The 13629-nt window shown below is 44.0% G+C and overlaps 1 protein-coding gene across 3 annotated transcripts in view; it reads right to left on the bottom strand.

Annotated features, from left to right (window-relative positions):
• The window catches only part of NAV2 (neuron navigator 2), a 368440-nt gene that overhangs the window by 40563 nt on the left and 314248 nt on the right, over nt 1-13629 (bottom strand). For all 3 annotated transcript variants that reach the window (XM_058027192.1, XM_058027189.1, XM_058027191.1), the window contains 5 exons: nt 12841-12979; nt 7076-7367; nt 5437-6139; nt 1402-1869; nt 349-414 (listed from right to left, as the gene is read on the bottom strand). In XM_058027192.1, coding sequence (XP_057883175.1) covers nt 349-414; nt 1402-1869; nt 5437-6139; nt 7076-7367; nt 12841-12979 — 1668 coding nt within the window. The remainder of the gene's footprint in view (nt 1-348; nt 415-1401; nt 1870-5436; nt 6140-7075; nt 7368-12840; nt 12980-13629) is intronic.

Genomic DNA, 13629 nt, shown 5'->3' with positions numbered 1-13629 from the left:
TTAGATTCGAAGGGAAAAAAAAAAAAGGGCTTGACTTCCAAATTGCCTTTGGCAAAGATATGAAGGGTGGATTAAAAATAGTCCCCCAAACCAAAGGGCATCCCAGAAATGAGAGCAACACCAGAAACATGCCAACTGTGCTGTATGCCACTCTCCAGATTGATCTGGGTGGGGAGATGGGTGTTTGCAGGGACTCTCACTGGCATGTCTTTGTGTCAGTTCACACCTGGATGATGAACACAACAGAGCACTGAACTGAGCACAGTCTGGCACAAAACAATTTGCTTCACTGAGATGGGCAACAAAACCTGCAGCCTTGAGCATACTCCTGTCCTGAGACAGCATTACCTGTCCTGTCTCCTGGGCAAAGTATTTCGGCAGAATTTGGGGCTAGCAGCAGGGGAGGAAAGAGGGCTAGAAAGAGCAGTCCAACAAGACAGAAAACAAGAGAAGAAGGAGTATTAGAATGAAAAGATGAAGCAACAAAAAGGAATTATAATAAAACACAAACAGAACCCCAAACTGTCAGAACATTACATTCAGGTGCAATTTTCTCCATTGAGACGCAGCTACAAAAATCTTGCTACCTGAACTCATCACTACACACCAGGACACAGCTGATTTCCAGGGCTTGGAAGGGTTCTACTTTCTACAAGAGGTCCCTCGGAGACCTGCAGAGCTCACCCCAGTGCCAGCTCAGTGTGGCACCGATCCAGCTCTGATACTGGAAAAGCCCTGTTCCCTCCTTCCTGCTCAGCCTCCTCCCAGGTCCCACCCTGTGCCCACACAGGTACCAGTGAACCTCATTGTGCACAGAGCTGGGGAACTGATCAGTCTGAAATACAATCCAGCTGATTGTTCTTCACGTGGATCCAGCTTCCAACAGGATTCACTAAGCATTCACACGAATGCTTGTACTGAAATATTGCAGTGAATAACTGGAGATAGGACAAGACAGCAGGGAGAGGATGAGAAGGGATCAAGTGACTATGGAGATGGGGACTTGTCTTTTGAGCATCACCCCCAGTTTGAAAGTCATCAAATTCTACAATCAAAAGGTTTAACAGGAAACAGTTGACTTTTCAAATCAAAACTGGAAGGTTTTTAAAAATACCACTACCAGCTCAATTAAAAGTAGATCTTTGAAAGGATCTGGTAGCAAAAAAAAGTTGTCACATTGGCTGTGACAGCAAAATAAAAACCTGTTCTGAACCCATCCTCCTGCTCTGAACTGGGCTCCTTTCTGGGAATAACTTATCTGTATGTTCTAGTCCTGGAGCTACCTGCACTGTCTGCTAAGAGGCATTACCTGATCTGTATATGCAGCACTGGCTACTGCTGCCAGGACTTCATTCCCACTCGAGACACAAACACATGGAAAGAAGAGAAAAACCCACCAACCTTTCAGACAGCGTGGTCTTAACGCTGTTGGTTCTGACGAAGGGAGTCAGAGAATCATCCTTGGAGGCTGGAATCAAGCCACTGGAGGAGTTGTGGCTCAGCCCACCTCCGCTGCTCAGGGAGATGTCTATGGACTCGCAGCTGGTGTGAAGGCTGCTGACAGACTGGTACCCAAGGCCATCCTTGCTAACTGCAGAGGAGCTGCTGGCGTTGGTACCCCATGTCAAGCTGTTGGAAGGAGCCGAGTGGGCAGAGCTGGGGCTGGAAGCCAGTGGAGACTGGTTGAGATCTGTGTTTTTACCATAGAGGGGACTGCTGCCCCCACTGCTCAGCACACCACTGCCAGATGGGGAGTCAAGGTTACCCTGCTGGCTCATGGTAGCATGAGGGTTGGAGATGACTACTGAGTTTTTCATATTTTCAGCTGTTGTGATGGGAACTTGTTTACCAGGCTTGCCACCAAAAAGTCTGTAAAAAAGAAGACAGCATGAAAAATACATAAAATGGAACAGTAAGCACAAGGATATCTTCTATTTCATCTTAGCTTCAGAAAACCAGTATTGAGTACATGATCCTAGATTGCACATATGCAACTCTACATTGATAATCTCCTTGTGTTCACTGTCCTTTCAATGGAGCCCAGAGGCAATTACAACAGCACCAAACCTATCTCAGGTGTGTCACCTTTGAATCAACCAATACTTCCACAAAGCTAAAATACAGCTTCACAGAACTGACATACAACCACATCCTCTTCTGCTCCTTAAGGAAAAAGGGCACCAGAGAAACAATCTGATGTATGGAATACTAGAGATTGGAAGCTTGCTGACCAGGTAAATTCTGCACAAATCACCAAATGCTCCTCACAGAAGCAGCTTTTGCTGGGATGCAACACTGTACTCATACCAAATGTAGGCTTGCTTCATTCCATGAGCCAAGCTGGCTGGGAACAGTATTTTTTAGTGGAGAATGTGATGTTACCAGCTTTTTGGCACCTGGAATGGGCTAGTAAAAAGCTAGGTGAGTTCCAGAAGTGGAGGAGGGAGGGGATGGAGGAGGTTGACCACAGCAGCACTGCTGCCTGTGATGCAGCTCATGCCAAGGAAGGAAAGACCCCAGTGCCCTCAAAAACAGTCAATGGGAAACCTCTCAGAAGTGCCCAAGTGCTTCAGTAGTAAACATGCTTCAGACTAAATTATCAATCATTCCAAAACTGATCTTCAGAATTAGGAAAGAAGTGTATCTTCCACTCCAGCTTCAAACACCCACCCCAAAACACTGCTTTTGTTTCTGCCTCTTGGCTCCTGTATTTTATCATTCACTGTGGATTAAACCTTTCAGAATAGAGGACTACAGCACCTACATACAAGTGTTCCTGAAGACTTAGGGGTGGGCATGCACCAGGCAGAACTTTCTCTGCTTTGGAGCATGCCCAGGTTGTTGGACACCTGGACACTAAGTCACTTTGTCCATCACTTCCCAGGAACACAGGCTGTGTTAGAGCTGGGCACCTGCAGCACCTGGAGCAAGCCCAGCTCTAACACAGCCTGTGTTCCTGGGAAGTGATGGACAAAGTGACTTAGTGTCCAGGTGTCCAACAACCTGGGCATGCTCCAAAGCAGAGAAAGTTCTGCCTGGTGCATGCCCACCCCTAAGTCTTTTAAAAGAAAGAGCTCCTGCTGCCCAGCTATATCAGGGAGAGGGAAGAGCGGACACATAGGAGCTGTGAAACCATCAAGCTGATGTTGCTTCTCATCCCCAGAGCTCGGGAGGAGAAGCTGATCTGCTTCCCTTCCTCTCCAAATACTTATTTTTGGGTTTAAGTAGTCAAGAGGCTGCCTTATGGGAGTTCTAGGCAGCAGCAGGAGGAAGCCTTGCTAGGGCCCAGCTTCGGTCAGCAGGGTTGGAATGATGCTGTGCATGGCCCAGCTGCGGTGCCCAGGCTGCACAGGTGCTTCCTGCAGCTCCAGTGCATGAAACACACCTGGGCTGGGCAGGTACGTACTCGCCACAGGGCACCTGGACAACACTTCCAACTGAGAGGGCAGGTTCAGATCAGACATAAGGAAGAAATCCTTCCCTGTGAGGGTGGCAGGTCCTGGCACAGGCTGCCCAGGGAAGCTGTGGCTGCCCCTGGGTCCCTGGAAGTGCTCAAAGCCAGGCTGGGCGGGGCTTTGAACCAGCTGGGACAGTGGAAGGACTCTCTGCCCATGGCAGGGGAATCAGAATAAAATGATTTTCAGGGTCCCTTCTGACCCAAACCAGTCCATGATTCCATGGCACTCAGCAGCTACACCAGCTCAGTGCATTCCCCAAGGTATTCCTGCGCCAGAGCATACATCCTCTTCAGCTGCACTGGGGAAGCCATTCCTAAAGAAAGCATCCCAGAGCTTAAAAAACCCCAAACACCCACACACTGTTTATAGGCTGCTTTTAAGCTACCCCCTGTTTATGACAACATGGAAGTTACATATATTTGCGAACTTATAGGTAAGTCTGTACGATTACAAAGGTATGGGTACTAATTCACTGTGTAGCACCAAAAAAAATACAGGGCCAAGAGGAAATATGCAAAAAACAATGTCTGCAACTCAACTACAAAAATTAAGCTCAAAATCTTCTTTACTGTCATCTCAGAAATCAGTAATAAGCAGACGAGGCCCAATTCAACTCTGATATATTTCAACACATGACAACTTTGACAGGCTGGTGAAAATTCAAGTGTGAAATTGTAAATCAAATGAGGGAATAGTTAAATTGAGCCTCAGTGTCTGCTCTTTGAAGTTTCGTGTATTTCTAATGTAGCATTTCAATTACACAGCCAGCAATGCAGCTTCTCAGTAATAAAAAAATCCCAATCACATTCCCACCAGTGTGCCTGAGGCACACTGAAATCACTGAAAACACTGAAAATCTGCAATTCTCATTGTGTATCCTATAGAAGTGAAAGGCCTACTGGAGTTTTGAACTAGCCACTGATGAAAATTACATGTTCCAAAGTACACGGCTTATCTATTGTTAACCAGGCACAAAATAAAGTATCTTCAATTATCCTCACACAGACTCTTCAAATAAAACCACCCATCTAAAAACAGTTCAAAGCATCAGCCTAAGCTGCCATCACAGCCATTATGCTTGCACTGGTGCTTCAGATGGAATGGGGCTTTCTCACATCACTGGAAGCAGGATGATGGAGCATAACTGTATGGGTAATATGGGCATCACGACAAAATGAAATGCAAAACACTGCAACTTGAAACACACAAGCTACTCAAATTCAGTTGAAAAATAATATTAACAGAACTTTTCACCAATATCAAGGCTCTGATATACACTGCATCAACAATCAGCTCCTCACTAACTATTTGTTAATGTTAGTGTGTGGGGTACTCTTGGAGAAATAGAAGACAGGATTTTTGTCCAAAAAATAGTATTAAATAAGAAAATTTAACCCAGCTTAGACAGCAATTTTATTTAGGGTTCATCTTCACAGGCTAAAATGTTGAGTCTTGCAACATACTGGGCTAATCCACACAAGCTATAATAGTTTGCTTTGGGTGAATCTAAGCCTGGCAGGTCAATGCCGCTGTCATAACGAAAATCTGAGATAACCCTCCAATTGTTGGTTTATTTGATCCACGACTGGAATATTTCCAGGTTTGTAACATATACATCTGTGCAAGAACTCCTCAATAACCTTCAGGTAAGAAAATTCTTATATCTGTGACATCTGCACAGATGAAAGCCTCCAGGTATGATTTCTGCAACAAGGTGACTCAAATTGTAACTGCCAAAGCTTCTGCCAGACAGGCTTGGCTTTTTCCCTGAACGTTGGATTTCTGCTGCTGTCGCGTGACGCCCTACGTATCCACAACGCTGGCCAAGCTGTTTGTGTGAAATTAAATGTAAATACCAAGACCTTGAAGTAAGCCACTGAATAGAAAGTGCTGCACCGAGGCCAGCCAGGCCGGGCTGGCAGTGCTGCTCATCGAGCTCCCACCAACACCACTGCAGAACGGAGGAATTTGTGCCTACCTGCGCAGGGTGGGAGAGGCCACATCGGGGTACTTGACTCCTTGCTGGTGGGTACTCTGAGCTCCGCTAGCAGCAGGCTGTGATGCAGGGTTCACTTTAACAGAATTACATGAAGCCACGCTTTCGTTGTCAGACGAAATCCCTTTCTCTTTATCAGTCTGATTGACTAATCCTGGCAGAGAGCTTCCAAGGATTACCTTGGCAGGCTCTCTGATTTTAGGGACAGGCAACCCAGCTGATTTGCTGCTTATGTTGGAGTCTATGCTACTCGTGCTAGATCTATTCCCAGCTCCACTTCTGCTACTGGATTTACTGGGCCGGGGCAAGCTACGGTACTGGAGATTAGTTCGTGCACTAAGTGCTAAGTAGCCATCATCCTGGTTCTGGGAGCCATCAACACTAGTCTTCCGACCAGTGGTCCTACCCATGAGTCCAGATGACTTGGGGATCTTTCCCAAGGTAGCCGATCTACTGGTGAGAGTTGCCCCACTGGCAGTGATTATGGTCATGCCTACGGCTGACCCGCTCTGTTTCTTAAATCCAAATGCATTAGCATTAGCAGCAGCTGTCCTAGAGTTACTTGTGGGAAGCTTTTTGGATTCATCACCACTGCTGCGTCCTGCATCTGATGGGGAACGTTTAACATGTCCAGCTTTAGGAGATAGTCTACCCTTTTCTGATACCTTGGCGTCATCAGTTTTCCCTACAAAAATAGAAAAAGAATTCTAATATTTAATGACTTGAAAACATCAAGCAAATGATGAAACTCAAAGCAGCATGAAAAGCAAAAGCGCATTAGCCACTGCAGTGCGGTTCAAAGTTATGATCTAGTCTGCACTGAGCTTACATGCCACCCTAGTGAGTTACACATGCAGACTTGCCAAAGAAAGTGTGTGGTGCCTTTGCCTTTGAGAATATGCAAAGCAGAACAGCCTCACATAATAGTGACAGATAAGAAAAAAAAGTTTCTCTCTGAAGCTACCACAGATCGATCGTTTCTATCATTACGCACTAGTAGTGTTAGGTTGATAGCATAATTTCCCTAAAAGGCATTGTTAAAGCATTTGTATTGTTCAAAACAGTATGTAACTTTAACTTTTTCATATACAATTGTGTACAAGACCTAATAAAAAGAGAGATATTAAATTATATTGCTTGATTATGCAAATTCAACCAATTTTCATTCATACACCTGCAAGTGCTAAAATCATTAATACACTTAAAATCCAGAAATCAGGTTTAGTATAAACAAACATGCTTGTTTAGTAAGGGGGGGAAAAAAAAATCTCCTCAACCATATATATTGTATGCTCTTGGTTAGCAATGATTTTCAAAAACAGTGATTTTCAAAACTAAAATTATATTATTTGTTCTTCACACAGCAATACTGTGCCAAATAAATAGTTTGGCTTAAGACCAGAGTTTATCATGAAAACAACTGGCAGGGTGTAATAATTCGAAATACACATTTTCAGCCAGAAATAGAAACGTGGACATACAAGATGCTGCTTAGGTTAAAGCAATGCCTAAAAATACAGCCAGGATTACCTGAAGTTCAGGTTCTGCCTCCACAAAGTATTTAAACTGTTTTCACACCGAACACATTTTTGGCTTGTTTACACCTTACGCCTTCTCTCACCTGTTCCAGGTGTCTTTAAGGTGCCTGAGGTGTTTGCAGGTTTGGGCCTTGGTGTGGTGATGCCAACCTGAGCGGACATGCCCCGCCGCCAGGAGCCCGTCTGGGCAATAACAGTGTTCTTCCGACCAGAAGTGCTTTTATCAGACTCGTCCGACACATCAGAGGGGTTCCGCCTCCACTTGGAGCCCGGCTCCATCTTTATGCCGCTGTCAGATCCCCCGTCGGATTTCTTGACTTCATCGCCCGACCACAAGGAATTCCGCTCCACCTGGGAATGCTTCTCTGCGTCGGTCTAGGGCAGATAAGGAATTGCAAGGCAACTTTGAGAGCAAGTCTTTCTTTTAAGAAGCTTCCTAAGGAGGAACCATCACCCTGATTAATCAGCTCAGCAGTCATCTCTGAGTACCAACAAACATGACATACTTTTGATGAAGAAATGTCACAGCAAAAAATTAACCCCAGCAATGACATGTTTTTTTAATATGCTTTGTAAGAAAAATACAAAAAAACACAACAGCCACACTCCTTGGAATGAATAAAGGGGGAAAAAACACTACTTGATGTATAAAGGACAGATTCAGCTCCATGACATTTATAATCCTCCATCTCAAATTTCTGACAAACCCTTTTACTGCAATGCCAAAAAAGCATTTCAAACCTGTGCCTTCCTTTGTTCCTGCTGCTTTCTTATCTCTTGTCTGGCAATCTGATCTCCAGAGCATGAGGAGGCAGCTTTTGGAACAGATCTGAATATGTGGAATGCTCTTAATTCTAACCTAACATAGTAGAAGGACACCCAAGGACTGAAGAAAAACTTTCTAACAATACTTGAGACTGACTTCAATGCATAAATTACTTTAGTTTCTCTTGCAGACTGTTTTTTCCCCTACTCTTTGCACAGATTGATTGTTACCAGTCTCTTATGGAGAATTTTGCTAAGCTCAATATTAAATCGAAAAATTTCCCATTAGTAAACCTTTGCCAAAATCTCAGAAATGCTTACATTAAATACACTACCCTATATATATGTGTATACTTTATACATATATGCATTAATATTTCCCACTGCTAACGATTACTCTTCTAGAATTCTACTCCTGTGAAATGCTGTTGATTAAATCTGCTGAATGCGGTCACACCACAACCAACCATGTTGTGATCAGGCACAAATGACAAATATCCACGCATTTGACTCTGATCAGGATAAGAAATTCACAGCTGAAGGGTTCTCCAAGCACCACAGCACCATGAAAGGGACTGACAGTTCAGCACCTGCCTGCAGTTCCAAGCACAGGCTGATGGCTTTTGGTGAGGTTTGGTGCCACCTTTCTGCCCTGCAGCCTCAGCAGAAGGTGAATGTGCTCAGAACTGTGCGGTAGGCAAAAGGAATAATTTATTTAAAAGGAAATTATTTTAAATATCCCAAAGCATTATAAAGCTCACAGTCTTTATTCCTTTTGGATAAACAGAAAAACACAGCACAGAGAAGCTGTAAGATTATTTACCACGCTTTTCAGCTTTTAAGCTCCTAAAGAATGTTTTAAGTTTATGACTTTACCTATCAGATCACACCATTAATATTAAAGAATTCAGAGGAACTGTGGTTGAATTTCCTCTGCTTTTTACTGTAACTACTTTTTTTTTTTTTAAAGCCTGAAAAACTAGTTAAGCAATCTGTGTGTGAAAGCTGACACCACATATCACAACGGTCTCTCTTCAGTCAGGAAACAGGGCTTGGGTTATTTATCTACATATTGAGTCATAAGACTAACCTGCATTTTGAATTATGGATTTAGGTAATATCATATACTTGTACTTTCCTTGTGCTTGTTTCCCTACCTCTCCATTCAAAGAGAGCAACCCCGTGTAGGCTTGAATGGATCTCTGCCTTCTAACTCCCTTCTCTTCCTGTGCCTGCCAGGTTTGGGGCAGGTGGGTCACCTTTCTATTTCTGACCATCAGCAGGTGTGTAATGAATTCACAGTGTGACTGCTCCTATGTCCTGTGCCTCTCCAAAATCACTATTTCATGCAAACAGCTCCTACATTCACAAATCTTGGAAGAGAGCACAGGCAAAAAGTACCAAAGTATCAACCAACAAAGCCATCTCAAAGACACCATTCCTCACGTGGTCACTTCAGTATCTTGTTCCAAGCTCCTTGTCTGGAATTGTGTGTATGCACTGCTAGTGTTCAAGAACAAGAAATACACCTACCTGCTAGCAAAGGCCTTATTCTAGTTTTGGTTGACTAGAAAATATTCCTATACCTATTTCCCCTCCCCTAATCTGTAAGGTTAGTACAGTCAGTCTGCACAGAGAGAACAGCACTGCAAGAAATCCTCTCCACCTTTGCTCTCCTGCCTTTTATTCTACTACTGCTCCCACAGCCAAAGCTTTCCTGCAGCCTTTGAAATGCTGCACCTCCACCACTGAAACCCTCTGGCCAGAGATGCCTCTGTTTAATGGTAAACACTGAGAACAGCACAGAAACATGACTAAGGACTCAAACCCAAAACACAGTGAAACCTGGCTGGGGGACTGCAGCAGAAACCCCACCCACCCAGAGGGGTGAAAGTGGAAATACTCTGGCTGGAGGTCATGGCAAGACACAGCGAGCACAAGCTGAGAGCAAAGCCTGAGCTAGGAGCAAACCACCAGCATTTCTCAACTCACTCAAAGTTTTTGTAAATCTGAAGCTGTGAACAGAACAAACCCATCTTTCCTGAGAAGATGTCTTATCCAACTGCTTAGGGAGGCTGCAGTTTTCTATCTAAAGGAACCTTTCCATCTTCCTATCTTTTCACCATCACATGATTGAATTTGTTACTTGGTCTCTTTCTCCCATCTTATTTCACTTAAATAAGTTATTTTCAAATGCCCACCTAGGTCTTAATTTCTCCTAAAAGTATGCATATGATGTGACTTTAAAGGCACACTATATGTAGTACTGTGATAAAGGCAACTTATCTAATTCTGTGCAATAAAAAGGACAAATACTAGGCTGCCAAAACTCCTGTAACTACATTAAATGGTTTGGTACTTGGCACAATCACAGCAGGACATGGGAATGTGGCAAGGCAAATTCTGGTTCCCATCACTAGCTTGTTCAGAAACAACTTGCAAGCATCTTCACTGCATTGCTATGAAAAGAGGATACAGCTATGAATGTCTCTGAAGACTGAGTTAATATCATATTTAAGTCCTGTTTCTCAAAGATGGGGAAACTGCAGCTTCTGGAGTATGGGGTTCTCAAGAGCCCTGAAAATCAGAGAGAAATCTCAACAGACATTTTTTCCTGCAACTATGCCTTTCTTTGCAGAGATGATTCTGCCTGAGTTCCTGATTTTATCAGCACACACTGACATGTTCAGACTCTCTCCCTTTGATGTTGCTGCATTATTTGCTTGGACTCCCAGCTGCACATGTATTAGCTTCAAGCTCCCTCCTTAATTATCTGAAATCCAACTTCTGTATCCTCTCTAAGAGATGTGACAGAATCACAGCAGCTCAAAAGCACCGATTGTTTAGGGGAACCAAAGCAAGGGACACCCTCAGAAGAAAAGTCCACATCCCTCTGCAAATGCGTGCTAGTGCTGTGTGGAAGCACCCTGGGGAAGGCACGCCTGGGCACTGGCTGTCACAGGGTCCTTCAGGAGGACAGAAAAGGTGTCTCTGCAGCATTCACTGCATCATGAGCTCTGAGGTCAGCCAAAAATTAACCCTGCAAGCCACACATTTCAGCACTCCATTTCACTCCCTTGGCTGACAAGATTCAGGCAGTTTGTTCCACTGAAAATGAACTATTTTTCTGGACAATTTGCAGATAACAGAAGACTTGGAATAAAGATTGCCATTCATGAAAACTGAGGAGAGAAGCAGGTCAGAGACACACATCACACCAAAAAACTGCAAACACTACTTGTACATTCTTGGCTCCCAGCTTCCTCTGCCAATAACCACGCTCCACTGCCTGAACAAGCTCCAGCTGCTTTTCTTCTGGTGTCTGTCTGCACCCTCTTGGATACTGTAATAGTTGTGGAGGAGGAAGAGGAGTTTGTCAACACAGATTTTGATCTCTCAGAGGTGCTTCCAAGAATCTGATCCACCAAAAGATAGAAGTCACATGAGTTTTTATTTTTTTTCCTCAGGTTAATGTTTAGTCACATCTCCCTAAGTTTTCCTTTTTCCCTCCCCAACAGTATTACAATGTTGAGACAGTAACAATGGTCAAAAAATACTTCCAGTTGCCCATCTTATTCTGAAAGACATGCTTGATAGATCTTAACTCCTCTCAGCTTGTATGGGCCTTGTATTGGCAGTTCCAGGTGCCTGTGCAGTTGCTGAGAGGCAAACAGAGGCTACCTGGAACCCTTTGTGCAGGCTCAAATATGCACTGCATGGCAAGGGAACAAACACTGCTCTGTGCTTGCACCTCAGCTCTTCAGACACAGCAATACTTCACAGCAACCACAGGTCTCCCTCAAAACTGATGCCAAAAACAGATTTAGGAGGCACTGAAGAAAAGGACTGGAGGAGATTAACAGAGGGAAGGAACAGAGGAGCAGGTCACACCAACATCCCTGTCCTCTGCCAGGTCACCACAGCCCGGTGGCTGCAGCACACAGCACCTGAGTCCCTCCAGCAGCACCAGAACAAAGCTGGGCTTTTTAGTCCAAACAAAAATCTATGGAATTGGTAAAAAAAAAAAAATGCAGTTTGTATTAGTGCAAATCTCTGTGTTATGCAGTTTGTTTGGTCAATGAAAAGCTGTTAGATGCCTTCACTAGTTCCACACTCTTTGGATGTGCGGTGTCTGAGCACAAAGTGTACATATATCCTGCTGATGGAGGCAAAGTTTATCCTCCTACGAAATGCTGGCAAGCACAGAAAGCCTTCAATAACACACAGCTCTGGAAATTTAATAAAGTCAATTTCATTTGCATAACATGCTTACATTTTTGATGAAAGCATAAACAACCGTTGAACTTTGATGTTTACTTTATTGTATTCTATTATTTAAAGGAAAAAGGTAATACCATTTCATATTCTCTAAGAAAAATGTAACATTTCACTCTATATATTTATATAGATATTTCAAAAATATCTATATAAAATCTATTTTCTGTGCAGCAGTGCCTCCAGGAAGACAAGACCCAATTGTTGTGACATCACCATGGGTTGATGGTTCCACCCACAGAGGAAATATTTGTAAATGCCATGGATGACAAGGTGGTTATTATTGACACTGTCTATACTGAGGGCAGGCTGTGTGTTCAAGTTCAGCAACCTAAAACTGTTGCAGACATCTTTTATGGAAAATCCTTTCCTTAGGATTTTTCCTCTTGAGAAGCTGAGAGGCCTCAGGAACAAAATGTGAACAATGGTTATCTGCTGCTGTTATCTGTTATTTGTGGAATGCAACAGGTGCAGCTGTGATTGGCCCTTGTTGGATGTTTGTAATTAATGGCCAATCACAGTCAGCTGGCTCGGGCTCTCTGTCTGAGCCACAAGCCTTTGTTATCATTCTTTGCTATTCTATTCTTAGCCAGCCTTCTGATGAAATCCTTTCTTCTATTCTTTTAGTATAGTTTTAATATAATATACATCATAAAATAATAAATCAGCCTTGTGAAACATGGAGTCAGATCCTCATCTATTCCTTCAACCAAGAACCCCTGTGAACATGGGCACATAAAACAACTACACCTCCTGCACAGAGAAAACAACAAATACCAATGTTAGCTGAATAAAGCAAGGCTCTCACCTGTGCATCTAAGTTCTTGCGGGAGGAGGCAGGAGTGTTGGCATAGGAGCTGATGGAGGAGCTGGTGTTAATGTCATCCGTGCTGAGATTGTCTATGGTGTCACTGATCCCACTGCTGACAGAGCTGCTGTCGTCCCAGCTGGAGAAGAAGCACACAGAGGGACAAAACAAGGGTCAAAAGACAAGACATCATTCAGAAGGAAGACTGTATTATTTCTACAACCCTTAGCCCACTTGTGGTGCCAGAAAGGCCAGGCCATGCTGTCAAGCAAGCCAAGACACCAGTGGCACAGCTCTTCCTGACTCAGCTGAAACGTGTGTCTTTCTGCTGAAATCCAAAGGAGTGGCATGAAGGAGTATTAGCAGGGAATTTTTTCCTGGGCAGTGGTGAAGTCCTGGCACAGGCTGCCCAGAGAAGCTGTGGCTGCCCCATCCCTGGAAAGTGCCCAAGGCCAGGCAGGATGGGGCTCTGTGCCACCTGGGATAGTGGAAGGTGTCCCTGCCATGGCAGGGGGGTGGAACAAGATGATCTTTAAGGTCTCTTCCACCCCAAACCATTCTGTGATTGTGGGATCTCCAAGTACCCACAGCACTGACTTGCTAAGCTGTAACACACAGGTGGAACTTAAATGCAAGGAAAAAAATTCAGCCTGAAGCAACCTTTTGTACCCAGGTGGTCCACAGACCTGGATCTAACATCAACAGTATCACCAGCCTCAAAGAACTTTAGCAACTGCAAGTTCAGTCCTTCAGATGGCAAATAACCCTCCTGAGCTTCACTGCCTTCTT

This window comes from Melospiza georgiana, chromosome 6 (genome assembly GCF_028018845.1).
Source record: "Melospiza georgiana isolate bMelGeo1 chromosome 6, bMelGeo1.pri, whole genome shotgun sequence".
Lineage (NCBI taxonomy): Eukaryota > Metazoa > Chordata > Aves > Passeriformes > Passerellidae > Melospiza > Melospiza georgiana.
Note: the sequence above shows the minus strand (reverse complement) of the source record. Positions and strands in the feature narration are given on the sequence as shown.